General features: G+C 34.8%; 1 protein-coding gene across 7 annotated transcripts in view; it reads right to left on the bottom strand.

Annotated features, from left to right (window-relative positions):
* The window catches only part of Trappc8 (trafficking protein particle complex subunit 8), an 81,326-nt gene that overhangs the window by 45,002 nt on the left and 19,678 nt on the right, over window positions 1-16,646 (bottom strand). For 5 of the 7 annotated variants that reach the window (XM_074070090.1, XM_074070089.1, XM_074070086.1 and 2 more), the window contains 7 exons: window positions 15,500-15,653; window positions 13,047-13,140; window positions 11,528-11,787; window positions 11,070-11,185; window positions 9,743-9,893; window positions 8,110-8,210; window positions 5,405-5,510 (listed from right to left, as the gene is read on the bottom strand). In XM_074070090.1, the coding sequence (XP_073926191.1) occupies window positions 5,405-5,510; window positions 8,110-8,210; window positions 9,743-9,893; window positions 11,070-11,185; window positions 11,528-11,787; window positions 13,047-13,140; window positions 15,500-15,653 (982 nt within the window). The remainder of the gene's footprint in view (window positions 1-5,404; window positions 5,511-8,109; window positions 8,211-9,742; window positions 9,894-11,069; window positions 11,186-11,527; window positions 11,788-13,046; window positions 13,141-15,499; window positions 15,654-16,646) is intronic. The other 2 variants (XM_020185794.2, XM_074070088.1) reach the window with 1 other exon arrangement.

Genomic DNA, 16,646 nt, shown 5'->3' with positions numbered 1-16,646 from the left:
TACTATACGCAGTTATCTTGCTTTTTGTACACTTACTATCATGGATAGATATTCAGACATCTACATGTGTTGTTTCTTTTAAATCTATACTACATTCTAATATGTAAATGTACCGTGACTTATTAATATAGTTCCCAGCTGATTAATTATTGCCTTTTTTATTACTACAAAAAAATGTTTCAATAAGTACCTTTTTAAGAAGTTTTTATATTGGGTAGTGCTGCAATCAAACTCAGGGTCTTGTGCATGCTAGGCAAATACTCTACTACCGAGCTACATCCAAGCCCATGTTTTTTTGAGACACAGTTTTGCTATATAGCTCATGCTGGCCTAGAACTAACTATGTAGCCCTGGGTGGCCTTAAACTCATGATCCTCTTGCCTCTGCATACTGAGTGTTGGGCTTACAGCCATGTACTACCATGCCTAGCCATAAAAAAAATTTTTAATAATTATTCATTTTTATTAGACAAATTTCTGGAAGCAGAACTAAGTCAAGAAAAATGTATATACATTTAAATTTCTAATCATTGCAAACTACCAAAAAAGCAGTACCAACATATACTCTCATCAACAGAGAACAAGAATTCATATTTTTCACTCTACTCAGTCAAAAATCTTTTTCAAGATTTTTATCTATCTAATAAAAGAAAAATGACACCTTGTTCCTTTTAACATATTTAATAATAAGACTAGTCACCTTCTCATGTGTTTAGAGGGCCTTTGTATTTCTCTGTAATTGCCTATTTATATCCTTTTGTGAATGGGTTTTCATGATTTTCTGGTTTCTAAGAATCTTTGTATACTTTAGTCAGTATTAGTCCTTTGTCAAACATTTTACAAATATTTCTTACAAGTTTTGATATGAAAGAGGTTACTCTTTTGTAGTCAAGCATACTTTTTCCTGCTTTTTACAGCTTTAAGATATAGCATGATGGGGCTAGGATGTGGTTCAAGTGGTAGAGCGCCTAGGAAGCTGAAGACCCTTTAGCTCAAACCCCAGTAACACCACTGCCTCACCCAAAAAAGATACTGCATTATAAGCTAGCCATGGTAGTGCTTGTCCGTAATCCCAGAACTCCAAAGGCTGAGGCGGGAGGATCAAGAGTTCAAGGCCAGCCTGGGCTACATAGCAAGACCCTGTCTCAAAAAAACAAAAAAAGAAATTGCATCAAATTAAGAAAGGATATTATCATTCCAAGATTATATTTTTAAAAATGTTCTACTAGCATTTTCTTTGAGATTCGTGTGTGTGTGTGTGTGTGTGTGTGTGTGTGTGTTTGTGTTGTATTATACTGGTGTCATTTCTTTTATCTTACAGCTTAACTAAGCTATAACACATTATGTAATAAATAAGAAAGGAATCCAACACAAATAGCTGCTTAGATGTCACAATACCATTAAGTGAATAACCTATTTCCTGATTTTAAAATGACACTTTAATTGTACTCAGTATTCAAATTTCCATCCTATCTATTAATATGTCTAGTCCTATCACTGTGAAGTTTCATTTTCTATAGCCTCATAATTTATTTTATTATCTAGAATGGGTAATGCATTCTAATTACTTTTTCTATTTCAGAATTTCATTTAGGTCTTCCAATAGTTTCACAATTTTTGTTAAGTTCCATAAATGTTTTAAGTGCATTGTCAGCATATGCATGTACACATACATGTATCTACCTATATTTAATTGTCTATGAAGCGTCATGAAACTAAAACTTGGATGGGGCAGTAATCCTGGAAATTCTAATGTATCTTCTGTACAACTGTGATGGTTTGTAAATGATTCCAACGAACAACTCAGTAGAGAACCAGCACAATAAACTCAGGTTCCTCAAATTTAACACTCGCAGACTGACTAATTCAAGAGAGTTCTGGAGATCCCCCTCATGTATTAATTTAGCTTAAACAAAATTTTGATTCTTACAGACATACTGAAAGAATCAGTTTGCAGAACAGAATACTCTGTTTTCATACATCTCATGGCAGCTCTAATCTTCATTGAATCTTCTTACAGTGACACCACAAGTGGTAGAAACACTGCTCTGAAAACAAAACGGTCTTCAAAAAAATAATAACTGCCATCAGTGTTAATGGAAGAGAAATCAAAGGATTTGCAGTGACTATTTCATCCAGGAAACAAAAACTTTGAATGGAGAATAAAATTTTAATACAATGGTAGTTTAGATCCACAATAAGAATGTTATTTGTGCTATATGAGAAACTAAGAAAAAAATATCTGTGATCACTCCTCAGTAAGAAGTACAGCCTAGCCAAACATGGGGCACATGTCTATAATCCTAGCATTTGGGAGGCTAAGGCAGGACAGTCTTGAATTCAAAGCCAGCCTGAACAACTAGAAAGCTCAAGGCCTGATTGGGCTACATGAGACCCTATCTCAAAAACAAACAAACAAACAAAACACTGATGAAGCCAGGTGCCTGAAGCACAAGCCTGTAATCATAGTTACTTGGGAGGCAGAGATTGAAAGATCACAGTTCAAGGCAAGTCCAGGCAAAAAGTTCACAAGACTCCACCTCAACCAATGGCTCAGGAGCTTGATTAATTTTTTTATTGCTTAAATGCTTTTGTTTTTCTATCCTCTTAGGTGAATAAAATTTCTTCAGGGCAAATTCTTCTGTCTACATTATAACATTGTTATTTTCTATCATTCTTCTTTTTTCCAAATTTACTTTTTTTCTCAAGTCTTGATTATTTATTTTGTCATGAAAGTCTAAAAAAAAAAATGTATCATTGTCACTCCCCTGGCAGGGGGTGGGAACGGTGCTAGTCATTCTTGGTAGCCTGTTATGCTGTACTTTCTTATTTCTTTTTTTTCCTCAGTACTGGGCTTTGCAATTGCTAGGTAGACCCTCTGCCAACTATCCACCCCTTTTTTGTGCTGTGGTTTTTTTTTTTTTATCTTTGTGCATACTTTATTAATTCCAAGGTACACAAACACTTATTTTTTCTTTCTTTCATAGATAAATTTCTCAAAGGTCATGATACAGTCACCATTTCTTCATTTTTCCTGTCATGCCCTGACCAGCCTACCCCACCAAAGGAGAATTGGAAATAATCTTGGAGCTCTAACAAATTCCCTAACTTCTCTCTTTGCATTGCCATCTGTTGTCCCTCTAGCCCTGCCATCCCAACTTCACACATTCAGTCTGTAGCCCTAGCTTGAATGCCTTTGGAACCTGGGCTTGAAATACGCTTTTACTTTCAGTTTCCCAACACATCTAGCTCTTTTTTCTGCTTTGAGATGGAAGTACTTTAGTGCTAAGGAACCCACTCTAGACAACACAGTAGCAGGGTGGAGAGAGTCAGGATGGTTAGGTCTGCCAGGTGGAGGGGGAAGGGAAAGGATTTGAACCTCCCTTTGAATTCACTTCTTTTTAAAAAAAATTCATTAATTTTTTTATTAGGATATATTCCTAGTACAGGCGGAATTCATTGTGACAATTCCAAATAGGCTTATATTGTACATTGGTTAGATCACCCCAGTGTGTTGGTTATTTTTAGATGGGTCTTGTTTTATGCTTGTGCCAGCCTGGGACATAATCCCCCTGTTTGATGACAAGTGTATACCATAAATTCTTTGTATATTCACTAATATGTCCATGCTGAAAAACAATAACACATTCAAAGTCACAAATTATTTATACAGAGAGAACATCAAAATATGTAAGAGCCTACATTCAAGTCTACCAAGCAAATAGTTTATGTCTGGCATTTGTTCATACTTTCTAGTCAATACCAACTATTAAACATGTTACCTATCACCCCTGAACCAAACTAATGTATCTTACAGAATTCTTTTTGAAAGAATTAATGGTTCAGTTTAACACACATTTATAGAGTATCTATCATATGCCAAATCCTGTTAGGTACCAGGGATGAAAATGTAGAAGGCCACATATATGCCCTTAAGCAACTGACATCATTTCTTAATATGACCAGCCAGGTTTTACAGCATTATATGAGATAGCAAAAAGGAGACATGTAGGACAACCTGGGGTAGTGAGAAAGATCATCTGAAGGACATCATGAATATCAGACTAATTAATGAGGCAAAGTCAGAGGAAAAAGGCCACAGTCTAGGATAATGCAGGAGAGGCTGGGAGAGACAGAGAGAGACAGAAAGAGAGAGGACAGAGGAGAGAGACAGACAGACAGAGAGAGAGAGAAACTATTTTGAGATATAAATGAAAATATGTTGACAAAGATGAAAAAATCCCCCACTCCCACCCCCACAGTGTGTTATGGACAGGAGGGGTGAGTACAGGAGTATCTCAAGCAGTTTCTGCCTCAGCAAACAGAGCTGGCTGGTGGTCACATATCACAATCTATCAGGTAAAAAAATTTTGAGTTTATTCATGTTAATTTAAGATGCCTTGCAAGCATGCATTCAGGTAAGACTATCTAAAAACACAGTTGGCCACACTAATTTAAGGCTCAAGAAGAGATCAAAGGGACAGATTTGAGAGTGAAAAATATCAGGACTATGAGTAAGATCAACCTAAAAAGGTAAAGTAAAAAGAGCAATGGTTTAAGCACTAAAACCTTAGGGTAATCTAACATTTAAGGGGCAAAGATATATCTAATTTCTTTTCCTTTATTCTTGAATATTCATCTAAAAAAAAGTGTCTTTAACCACACCTACAAGCAAATACTACCATTCTTTACATGCCTAAGGTCAGTGTAACTCAATGGCTACTGTACAACCTTCAACAGCAACTATAAATGGACTACTTCTTCCTTTTGAAATATTCATAGTATAGATATTTAATGCTTATAAGATGATTTTTATTAAAATCATTTTATACTAGGTGAATATGAGATTACAAATTCCTCAATAATTACTTTTTTCAAGAACTCGCTTTATATCAAGAACAATCCACTTTGGGCTCAAATAGTACCCTCTGCCTGTCTAGCAAGTAAGAAGCCCTGTGTTCAAACTCCAGTACCACCAAGGGGAAAAAAAAAAAAGAATGATGCATCGTATGTTGTTTTAAATACCATTATACACTGGACATAATCAAAGTCAGAAAAAATACTCAATACATGTTTGTAGTTAATGAGTCAGAATGAAAATACATAAACAAGCATAGCCCAAGGGGTAGAGCACATGCCTACCAAGCACAAGGTCCTGAGTTCAAATCCCAATACCACCAAAAAGTAAATACAATAAAGAAGAATTTAAATATATATGAACAAAATTAATTCAATTTATGAAATAATAAATTTAAAATGAATCCAACAAATAACCAAACTAACAACACTGTAAATACCAAAAATAGATTCCCCTCCTAATTTTATTTGTATACCTTCTCATGAAAGACACATTTACAGGATAATGAACAATACCATTTAAATCAAATACTACACAATTTCAGTACCTCACTTGTCAGCCGTATTAGGAGAGCTGCAGCCTCTGAATATTTGCTTTGGCTTTTTAAAATTTCAGCACTAAGCAATACACATCTTTCAGCCAATACCATATTCCTAAAAAAAAAATAGACAAGAAAAATATAATCAGCACCATAATAATATTTTAGCACATCAAAGTCACAATGTGTTCAGCAAAATATTCCATTTACAGATTTTAAATAAAGTCAACATCCTTATTTTCTACCTACCAAAAAGACAAAAACAAAAAACACCCTAAGAATTCCCATAACCTCACCACAGCTTTTAATCATCATATAATTTTGTAATAAGAATACAATGCAAAGTCACATTTCCTACGTGCAAAAAGCTAGAACCCAACTGTTACCTCCAAACTAGTAGCTAATTAATGAGTAAAACTGCTTTGATCAAAAAAGAATATAAGCATTTCTCCCTAATTTCTTTCTCTTCTCTCATCGGAAACTGATATTTTGTGTTTTATTTGGTTGGCTACTTAGACATTTTTCTTCTGGTGAAACTACTGAGATATTTCAAATGGGGATGGCATATGACCAAATGTTGACTGATTCCTGAACCAAAGTTTTTTTCTGATAAAAACATACAATCAAAAAGCCCAGTATAAGCTGGTTGCTAATGGTTCACGTTGTAATCTTAGCTACTCAAGCATGAAATCCTGGTTCAAACCCATGTACTACCAAAAAAAAAAATTCCCAGTGTATCCAAGCATGATAGTGCATGCCTATAATCCCAACACTTGGGAAGCTGAAGCAGAAGAATCCCTCGTTTAAGGCCAGCCTGGACTACCTTGCAAGTTCAAGGCCAGACTCTGATACATAGTAAGACCCTAACTGAAAAAGCCAAAAAGAAAATGTATTTACATTTTAATATTTCTGAAAGCAGGGAGATTATTAAAATTGATATATAAAGGGCTGGAAGAATGGCTCAAGTGATACAGTGCCTACCTAGCAAGTGTGAGGCTCTGAGTTCAAACCCCAGAACCACGAAAAAAAAAATTGGTATATATAAATGATCCATGTTTCTAGCTTAATAAAGTCATTAAATTAATGACAAATTCTACCAAGTATGGTAACTTAGAATGAAAACGTAAAGTAAATAATATATGGTCTGGACCAGGCATCATGGCATATGCCTATAATCCCTCTCAGGAGGCGAGACCAGAAGGACTAAGGTATCAGGATGGCCTATATAAAAAAAGAGTTAGTGAGAGCCTATCTCAGTAAGCCAGGAGTGGTGGTACATTACTATAATCCCAGCTAAGAGGGAGACGGGAGGTAAGAGGACTGCTGTCCTTCTGGGAAAGAATGGCAAACACTATCTGATAAATAACTGAAAAGCAAAAAGGGCTGGAATAGCTTATAAAGTATAAGAGAGAGAACTGATTGTGGCTCCACCATTTAATAGCTATATGCCCTTAGGCAAGCTAAACTTTTCAGGATTCAGCTTGCTAATGTGCAAAACAGAAATAATAGGACCTACCATGTCACAGGTTTGTTATGAAGATTAAACAAGAATGCAAACTATTTAGTCAGAGGCAAATACTGAGTACCCTATAAATGATCATTTTCTAAACTTTTCAATGTTGTATTGCAAACATACTGTAATTACTATTACTATTTCTACTTGAGCAACATTATAGGAGTGAAAATGGTCTCTGTATCTGTCTACCAAAGCATCTACTTTATACTAGAAAGTTCAAGCAGGACACCTGTGGCTCACACCTATAATTCTAGCTACTCAGAAGAAGAGATCAAGAGGATCAAGGTTCAAAACCAGACTTGGACAAATAGTTTGTGACACCCTGTCTCAAAAGTACTCAACACACACACAAACACAAACACACACACACACACACACACACACACACACACACACACACACACAAAACAGGGCTGTTGAAGTGGCTCAAGTGGTAGAGCACCTGCCTAGCTCTAGCATGAGGCCCAGAGTTCAAAACCCAATACCACCAAAAAAAAGAAAAGTTTAATGCTTGCCTAGAATACTCAAGGTCCTGGGTTCAATCCCCAGTACAAAAAAAGAAAAACAATAAACAATGAGGATGAGAATTTTCTATCTCATCACCAAATTTATCATCCAATATTTCCATATACACAAACCGTCTACTTAGCCAACTCTCTTTCACCAGTAATGCTGCATCCAAAACATTATTCCTATAAAAATCACAAATCCAGAAATGTCTTCATGGCTATCAAATTCCAACCACCTTCCTTTCAAAGTCTACTTATCAAGTGTTCCATGAGCCTGTGACTACCATTTGTGGACCAGTTCATTTTTTCCTTATAAGTATTCACTATGTACATGAAACCCTTCTCATTTATTTCCCTAGACTACTACGTAACTCTTTACGTTTTGCCTAATTAACAAGGAAAATTCAAATTGGTGGATTTCTGGTTTGACAGCAGGTATGGTCAAAAATGTCTCCAAAATACAAATACCCTCAATAACATTAAATATAAGAAATTCATAGTCCAAAAATACAAACCACATAGGAAATGCAAAGAGGATGTAATAAAACACTCACTTTTTCACCTCAATTTTTCTGACTATATTATCTTGGTTTGTGAGCTTGAGGCATAAAAAACAAATCGAAAACCTAACTACATAAATGTCAAATTTACTTGTGAGTGGGCAAAACATAAAGATCACAGTCACCTACTTGCAGATATCCCTGTATGTCTGAATAGCCGTATCCATGTAGTGAGCAGGGTATGGCCTAGGTGCTCCTGGCTGAAGAAATGCGGATACTGCTGCCATTTCCTAAAGAAAAAGATGTCTTTTATACTCTTTTGAAAGGAAAAATATTCTTATGGTTTAATATCAGGGAACACAAAAATTGGAATGAAATTTGTTGGGGGTCTCTTATTATATACATTTATTGTACATTCTCAGTCCGCATAAATTCCATAGTTTAATTCAGACTCAATCTGGGTGTGATGGCTCATGTCCGTAACCCTAGCTACTCATGAGGCATAGATCAGAAGGATTGTGGTTCAAAGTCAGCCCAGGCAAATAGTTCCACGAGACCCTATCTTGAAAAACTCTTCACAAAAAATGGGCTGGTGGAGTGGTTCAAGGTGAAGGTCCTGAGTTCAAGCTCCAGTACTGCTAATAATAATTATTATTAACAATAATTATTAATATTAATAAATAATAATAATTATTATTATTCAGACTCAAAACCATAGTTAAGGCCAGAAATGGCACATGCCTGTAATCCTAGCAGTTGGAGACTAAAGCAGGATAATCTTGAGTGGAAGGCCAACCTGGGCTACAAAATAAGACCTTGACTCAAAAATAAATAAATGACATTTCCAATATGGCCTACTAAACACTTTGGTTTATGGTATATATAAACTGCCAAGTGAGCCTAGCTTTACATTTTTGCTACACCTCCTCCTTGTTCCTTCCTAACACTCAAGGAGTAGAGAACAGAGCAAAGACAGGATTCTACAAAGAAAACAATATATGGTTACTCATCACTTAGTGACAAGGACAGACTGATGGAGAAATCCATCATAAGGTGATTCTGTTATAAGGACATCACAGTGTATTACACAAGCCAATATGATTATGGCATTACTAGGTGACGATTTTCGTGACATATAATTCTATGAGACCACCATAGAATGGTCCACTGTAACCATATACATGGTCCACTGTAACCCAAAACATCGTTATGCTCTGATGACTGAACATTTTTTCCAATTTTATCTATTATCTGAAAAATAATACATTTAAGCTGCTTAAATAGAGATAGCTATATGACAGCAAATAGTTTAGCACTGGAAAATAAAGGTATATTTACAATAACATGATATATATACACATGAAAGTAATTGTTATTTATAAAAACTGCCCTAAAAGTAGTAAGCTTCTGGGGAAAAACAGGGTTGAAACAGTTCTCTTGAAGCCTATTCATCTGTGCAACCAAAACACAAACTAAAACAGGCGACCTGTATAACCTAGACAGGCAACTTACATGGTTGAAGGGTGCCTTAGCGAACATAAAAAATACCAATACATAAATCCTGGTGAGGGAGGAAGTGAAGAACAGGAGTTACCACGTGGGTGAACATGGGAAGAGAGCTTGCAAGGCTGCGGTGTACTTCTCCAGAGTGGAAATCCATGTGCATGGAAGTAAAGACATTCAGTTCTTACTTTCTTAAAATGCAGCCAAGGGGTTGGGGACATAGCTCAGTGGTAGTGTTTGCCTTGCATGCACAAGGCCTTCCATTTGATCCCAAGCACAGCAAAAGAAAAAAAAAAAGAAGACAGACAGAAATACCAACCAAGGCCCCAGCTGCATATAGCATTGCTTGATCGTTGAGAAAGTCCTTCTTTGCGGTATGATAGCAACTGTAAGCCAGATCATAATGTTGCACCAAGAAGCATAAGTCAGCCATCTTCCTGATTTGAAGCTCTGGTGCTTCTGGTGGATACCTGCACGCATAAATAAGAAAACAGTTTATGATTCATGACCCAATACACCAATAAGTATAAAAGGTGTAATAAGCTGTTTGACTACCCAGAACATGAGAAAAATTGATTCTGTTTTACAAGAATTATATCCCGAAGGACAGTGTCAATTTTCAAAACTATTGAGAAACAAAATTTAATTTATAACCCTGGGAACTTCTCAGGTGGCAAGCATTTTCTCTATGGTCAAGTTATAAAGTAAATGGTTAATTCCAGGTGACTCATGTGTATATGCAACCAGAAAAAATAATCAAGTAGATTAATTTTATGTTCTCGTGAAACAGGATTTTTCTTCAACTTTTTTCTCCTAGCAGTACCAGAGTTTGAACTTGGTCTCATGCTTGCTAGGCAGGCATACTACTACTTGAACCACTCCATCAGCCCCAAAATAGGATTTTGTATCAAATAAAGTTCGCTAAATATATGTATGTCTTAGAATCACAGACCAAAACATTTTGGATTTAGAAAGGCTATTAAGCAAAACCTAATCTAACTTCATCTTTTTACAACAGGGAAACAGATTCAAATAAGTGACTTTCCTAGTTATATTCAGAGTTTATTTTAGGGTTAGGTGTGGTGGAACATATGCGTAATCCCAGCTACTTGGGAGAAGAGATTGGGAGGATCGAGGTACAAAATAGTCAATAAACGAGCTGGGTGTGGTGGCACATGCCTGTAATCCAAGCTATGTCAGGAATAGGTACAAAGATCTTGGTCCTAGGCAAACTCCAGGCAAAAATATAAAACCTTATCTGAAAACTAACAAAAGCTAAAAAGCGTTGGGAAACATGGTAAGTGGCTGAACATCTGCCTACCAAGCATAAGTCACTGACTGAGTTCAAATCCAGTTTATTAAAAAAGTTTATTTTTAAACATCCAGTTAGTTGCTTTTTAAATTAATATAATTTACTTACAGTTACTTTCTTATCTAAATTTTGACCAGTAAGAAACAAAGAAACTGGGGCAGGCAGAGTGGCAAGTGGTAAGAGCATGTGCCTGCAAAGTAAAACCCTGAGTTCAAATCCCAGTGCTGCCAAAAATTAGAAAAAGGAACTAAAGAGATAGCTTTTTTGGTAGAACATTATACAGTCAGAAACTAGTCAGAGTTAAACAGAGAAAAAAATAAAAGAGTTTACTCACAGCAACCCTGATGTATTTTTCAGCTCATTAATGCTCTTTTCTGGAACTTTACTACCACTAAACCATTTTTTAGTTGCAGAAAATAGAGACCGACTCAACCCTTTTCTGGATATTAGCTAAGAAAAAAGATTACATTATGTTGACAAATATGAAGGTTTAAATTGTTTTATATACAAAAGAAAAGTTAAATAACTAAAAGCTTTAATAGTAAGCATTCATTTTAATGACACCAATTTTTTTTAAACTAATATGCTGATAACATTGCAGTGTTTTCAAGTGAGCCTCTTCTAGGGGTGAATAGAATTTCAGCACTGAATTAACTTCAATGAGTTCTAATATCAGCCTATTATAGAAAGAAAATCAAAACAAAAAACTTCAAACACTTTAACCTACACTAGTACATTCTTAAATTTATTATTTAAACTTGAAAAATAATAATCCAAAAAGTTAAGACTTACCTGATCATTTAATTGCCGAATTGTTTTCTCTATATGTGGCAAAAGGCCACGAAATGTAAACTCTTGTATAAACTGTCGAATTCTATCATGATCAGTAAGTGTTAAACACGCACCATGAATCACTCCAGTATTTGCTTTCTTTGTTTCGTGTAATGATGAAGCAGATTTTACATGATCTGGACCGTCAATGCTGTTAGAAGGGTCACTGGATTGGTCCAATTGAAGTGGGTGAGTTCTAAAGTTATTTGGTATGCCATCTACTAAAAAACAGATCTTTCTTTTACACTCAGAATTCAACAGAAAATTGTGATAATACTATTGCACTACTAAAAATAAAAGAATGACAGAACACTATTTCTACAGTAACAATGACATCTTCCCCTCTAAAATTAAAGGGCTTGGGTTAATATTTGTTACATGTTACAGAAATAAGAATTCAGGTAAATCACAAATATAGAAAAATATAGTTTAATAATAATATAATGAATTACTTCTAAATAGCACAACTAAGTTGTTAGAAAAATTACAAGCCAGGTGTGGTGGTACACACCTGTAATCCAAGCACTCAGGATACTGAGGCAGTAGGATCGAGTTTGAGGCCAGCCTGGGCAACAAAGTGAGTTCCAGAACAACCTACGCTACACAGGGAGATGCTATCTGAAAACAAAATAAAACAAAACAAAAAAACACAACAGCTACTTGGGAGGTGGAGATTGGAAGGATTATGCTTTGAGGCCAGCCAAAGGAAAAAGTTAGTGAGACCCCCCCATCTCACTAAGACAAACCAGGCATGGTGGCCTATAATCCCAGCTACACAGGAAACAAAGGTAGGAGACTGTGGTCCATGGCTAGCCCCAGACAAACTCAAGACCCTATATAAAAAAAAAAACAAAAACCTAATGCAAAAAGTGCTAGGGGTATGGCTCAAGTGGTAAAACATCTACCTAGCAAAATCTAGGCCCTGAGTACAAAATCCTGCTACCAAAAAATAAAAAAGAGAAAAACAAACAGTAAAAGAAAAAAGAAATTTTGAGCTATCATTACCGAAACTGTAACTTAAAATACAGAAATACAACTTCCCAAATTGTGAATAATGCTGTACATCACATCTTTCCTTGCTTTCTACAAATATTTTTAAAAAGAAATGTAGTAACTATTCTCATAAAACAAATTTTTAAAAGTCAAAAAAAAAATCAAACTCAATGGACTCAATAAAATCTTAAGAAAAGTTAACCTGCACTAGATGTGATGGTGCACACCTATAATCCCAGCATTTGAGAAGCTGAGGCAGAATAGTCACTGGTATGAGGCCAGTCTGGGCTACACAGCAAGTTCCAAAACAGCCTGAGCTATATATCAAGACCCTGCCTCAAAAAAACAATTAAAACAAAAAGGCTAACCTGCTCATTTTCTTTTTGTATTATGAAAACTTCCCCCATCTTCTATCGATAAAGGTTAGCATGCTTTGACAATACACATTTTCAATCAAAAGAGAAGTTAGAGAAAAGTATATCAAGACCTTTGACTTCGTTATCTAATCCATCCAATGAAAGTAAGTTACTATCAGAATTCTTATTTGAGGTTATAGTACAAGGGCCATCTTCATATGATTCCTATCAAAATAAAATAAAAAAGTATTAGCAATTATATTGAACTGTGTTTAACATACCATTAAATCCATCAATAACTATGGCTTGCTCTGCTGTTAGCTTCCTTTATTTGCTAAAGCAATACTCTTTTCTTCTAGTCCTCTAAATTCCTAACTTCTTTCATGTATCTTATTCTATCACACCAATGCACATCTACTATATTCTTAAATCCCTTTTCATATTCAAATCTACTACCCTAATTCTTCTGAATTCAAATTATCAAGTTCTCAATTCAGATAATCTGTGTTTATATATGATACACACGTATATATACTCAAGTATGTATACCATAGATACTCAAATAGACATATACATACACCTATTAATTTTAAGGAATAATAGCAAGGGAGATGGACTACCAGAGTCAGGCAAGAGAAGAACAGGTGTAAAATCTCCTAGGTCTAGATGCAATACTGGCAGGTTGTAGTGAATTGTGAACATGCTGAACTATTTGGAGAACATATTCAGTGCAGTGTTTATTTTTATAAAAGTATTGGTTTCTCAGTCAACAAAAATTAAATCTCATCAGCCCATTCCACAAAACCAGTAAATGTTAAGGTATTATTATTGAGGGCCACACAGTTGAGGAAAATATTTAACCTACAACTTAATAAGGACATGACCACGAAAGGAAACTCAGAAACCATGCCCTGACATATGCTTAAACTATATAAATTTACCCTGGAATAATACAAAAGGGAACATGAGAGCTACCTTCTATATTTTGAAAGCTGTCTTAATGGAAAACTGGTATGGACCAATGCGTACAAGAAAAAGAGAAAATTTCTGGGGGATCCTTAAGTTGTTCAGAATTAGAATGGGTCACTTAAGGAGATACCAAGTAGATGAGTCATTCCAAGGGTTTTTTATTTATTTTGTTTTGTTGTTTGTTTTGAAGCAAAGTGTCACCAAGATGGCTTCAAATTCTCAATCCTCCTGCCTCAGCCTTCCAAGTGCTGGTATTACAGACATGTGCCACCAAGTCCAGCTTTTATTCACAGGTTTAAAGGAAATTTAAGTATCATATTAGGGACTGGGTTTGATAAGCTTTACTCTCAAACCCTGGGCTTCTAGGATTCTAAATCATAGAAGCTCTGATACCTCTGTCTTCTGTTAAAAGCCCTCCAACTGAATAATCTCATTTACATTTCCCTTCACAATGTTAGACAGCTAAACTCTAAATTGAGACCTAGCACTTTTTATTTTTTGGTGGGCTAGGGACTGAATCCAGGGCCTCATGCATGCTAAACAAGTGCTCTACAACTGAGCTACATTCCCAGCTAAACTCTAAATTGAATTTTTCAGTATTGCTTCTATTCTAAGTATGGCTCTGAAAGACTATTTTAAAACAAAAAGCTCTCCCTATAGGTGTGGCTCAAGCACAAAGCCCTGAACTGAATTCAAACCTGCGTACCACCAAAAGACAAAACAAAAAAACACCTTTCACATCCAACTAGTTCTTTTTTGTCTAAAAATTTTTCTTCAACATAAACTTTTAAAAAGTCGGCAATCACTTCCATATTAAAATGAGTAAAATATCAAGATAGCCCTATGTCTAGACTAAAAACTGTACGTTATATAGAAAAATAAGGCAAATAAGGTTTTAAAATAATATTTATATTAAAAAATCAAGTTACATAAACTTTTTAAAAGCTGGTATTTTTTAAAATATCACTTAAAGAGCAAATAATGAAGTTCAGTTGCATAAAATATTTTTTTCCATTTAATTAAAAAAAAATCCTCCTTCTAAACAGCTCCTGATTATCTAATCTTACACCTACCCACTTCAGCCAACAGATAAATAACATTAGTCTAGTACTCTAAAGAAGTAACACTTCCTAAATATTAAGATGAAAAAGTGATAAATCAAAGGAAAATTAGGGAAAAAAACCCACCCACCTAAAAAGTATGAGCTCTAAAAGGTGGCCATAGAACAGCATGTTGAAAATGTAGGAAGGCAACCCCAGAGCATGTGGATAACAGAGAATTGACTGTAATTATTCATAGTGAATTAAATGTTCAAGCCAAAAAATCTATTCTCTGTATGTCTACCCAATCTAATTCAATTATTACTGCATGATTCACTTTTCATCTTTTAAGGAAAGAGCAACTAACATTATTACATACTTGAAAAGAACTGTAGTTGGTTAAAAAGCTTTAGAACTACTCATTTAAGAGCTCATGACAGATATAACCTAGCCAGATTCCACAATGTAAATATTAATTGTTCTAGTGAAAACAAGACATAAACAATTCCACTATGTTGTCATAAAACTACAATACAACTTTCGTGGTTTGCTTCATTGTTGTTTTTAACATATACCTGGTTTTGAATACTATTTTTCTGGAGATACTGACTCCAAGGATCTGGTATCTGTTCATCTGATGCTCGATTTGATGTTCGAGAATTGATTTTAAGTAAATAGCAACCCTGAGTTCCATATTTCTGTTTCATTTCTTCATAAATTGATTCAGCTCTAAAATTTAAAACAATGGAAAAAGCTTTATAGTAACCATGAGCAGACTTTAGAGAATAGATCTTAAAATAACACAAAAATAATACCCCCAAAATGAGCAAAACAGAAAATTAGTAAAAAGAATAATTTAAATGTTAAAAAGAAAATCATGATCGTAATTGAAATTTAGACTCTAAAATTTCAGATGTTACTTTAAGGCAGTGTTAGCAAAGTGTGTTTCATGGAATAAAATTCTACCAGACATTCCTATCGGACAATTCTGATGGTCAAACCAGTCTGGAGAAACTATAGAAAAAACAAGTTTATAGCACAGACCATCTCTGAACTTTCCATGAGCTAACATGAATTGCCAAATTCCAAAGAGCAGCTCCAAACTTAAATATCAGCAGCCCTTTCTATCATCTATAGGAGCTAGTATTTAGAAAATATAACTTTGGGGAATTCTTATAAAACACTTATCAATAAACAAAAGTGATAAAACAGAAAATTATACCACCAGAAAACTTTCACAAAAGGACTCAGTTCAAAAGAGCAAAAAGGTAAAAAACTTAGCAAAAGCAACTGAGGCATTTGTTACATATAAGCCACCCTTTTTTCTTATAAAATTTATAGTAGCTGAATTCATGAGCTATTTCTCAGAAGCAGGAAAAGCATTCTGATTTTCATACTTTAAGAAAACAAAACATGCTGGAATGGAGTATGGTGCAAATGATAGAGTGTCTGCCTAGCAAACACAATACCAAGTTCAAACCCTAGTACCATCACAAAAACAAAAAAAATTATATATGTTAATTGGTGGTAAATAAAATAGTTCAATTAAAATAAGACAGCTTAAGAAGTAAACAGAACAACTATAGGAAATAAGATCTTAACCATAGGGTTAACCCATTTTAAATGAATATTTTTAGTCAACTGGCCATCTGATGGAAAAAACAACAAACTATAAAACCCTAGAAAATCTGAAAGCTTATTCAAATGCAAATAATGATATAT

Source organism: Castor canadensis, chromosome 4 (assembly GCF_047511655.1).
Source record: "Castor canadensis chromosome 4, mCasCan1.hap1v2, whole genome shotgun sequence".
In the NCBI taxonomy this organism is placed as follows: domain Eukaryota; kingdom Metazoa; phylum Chordata; class Mammalia; order Rodentia; family Castoridae; genus Castor; species Castor canadensis.
This window is presented reverse-complemented; position numbering and strand designations above follow the sequence as displayed.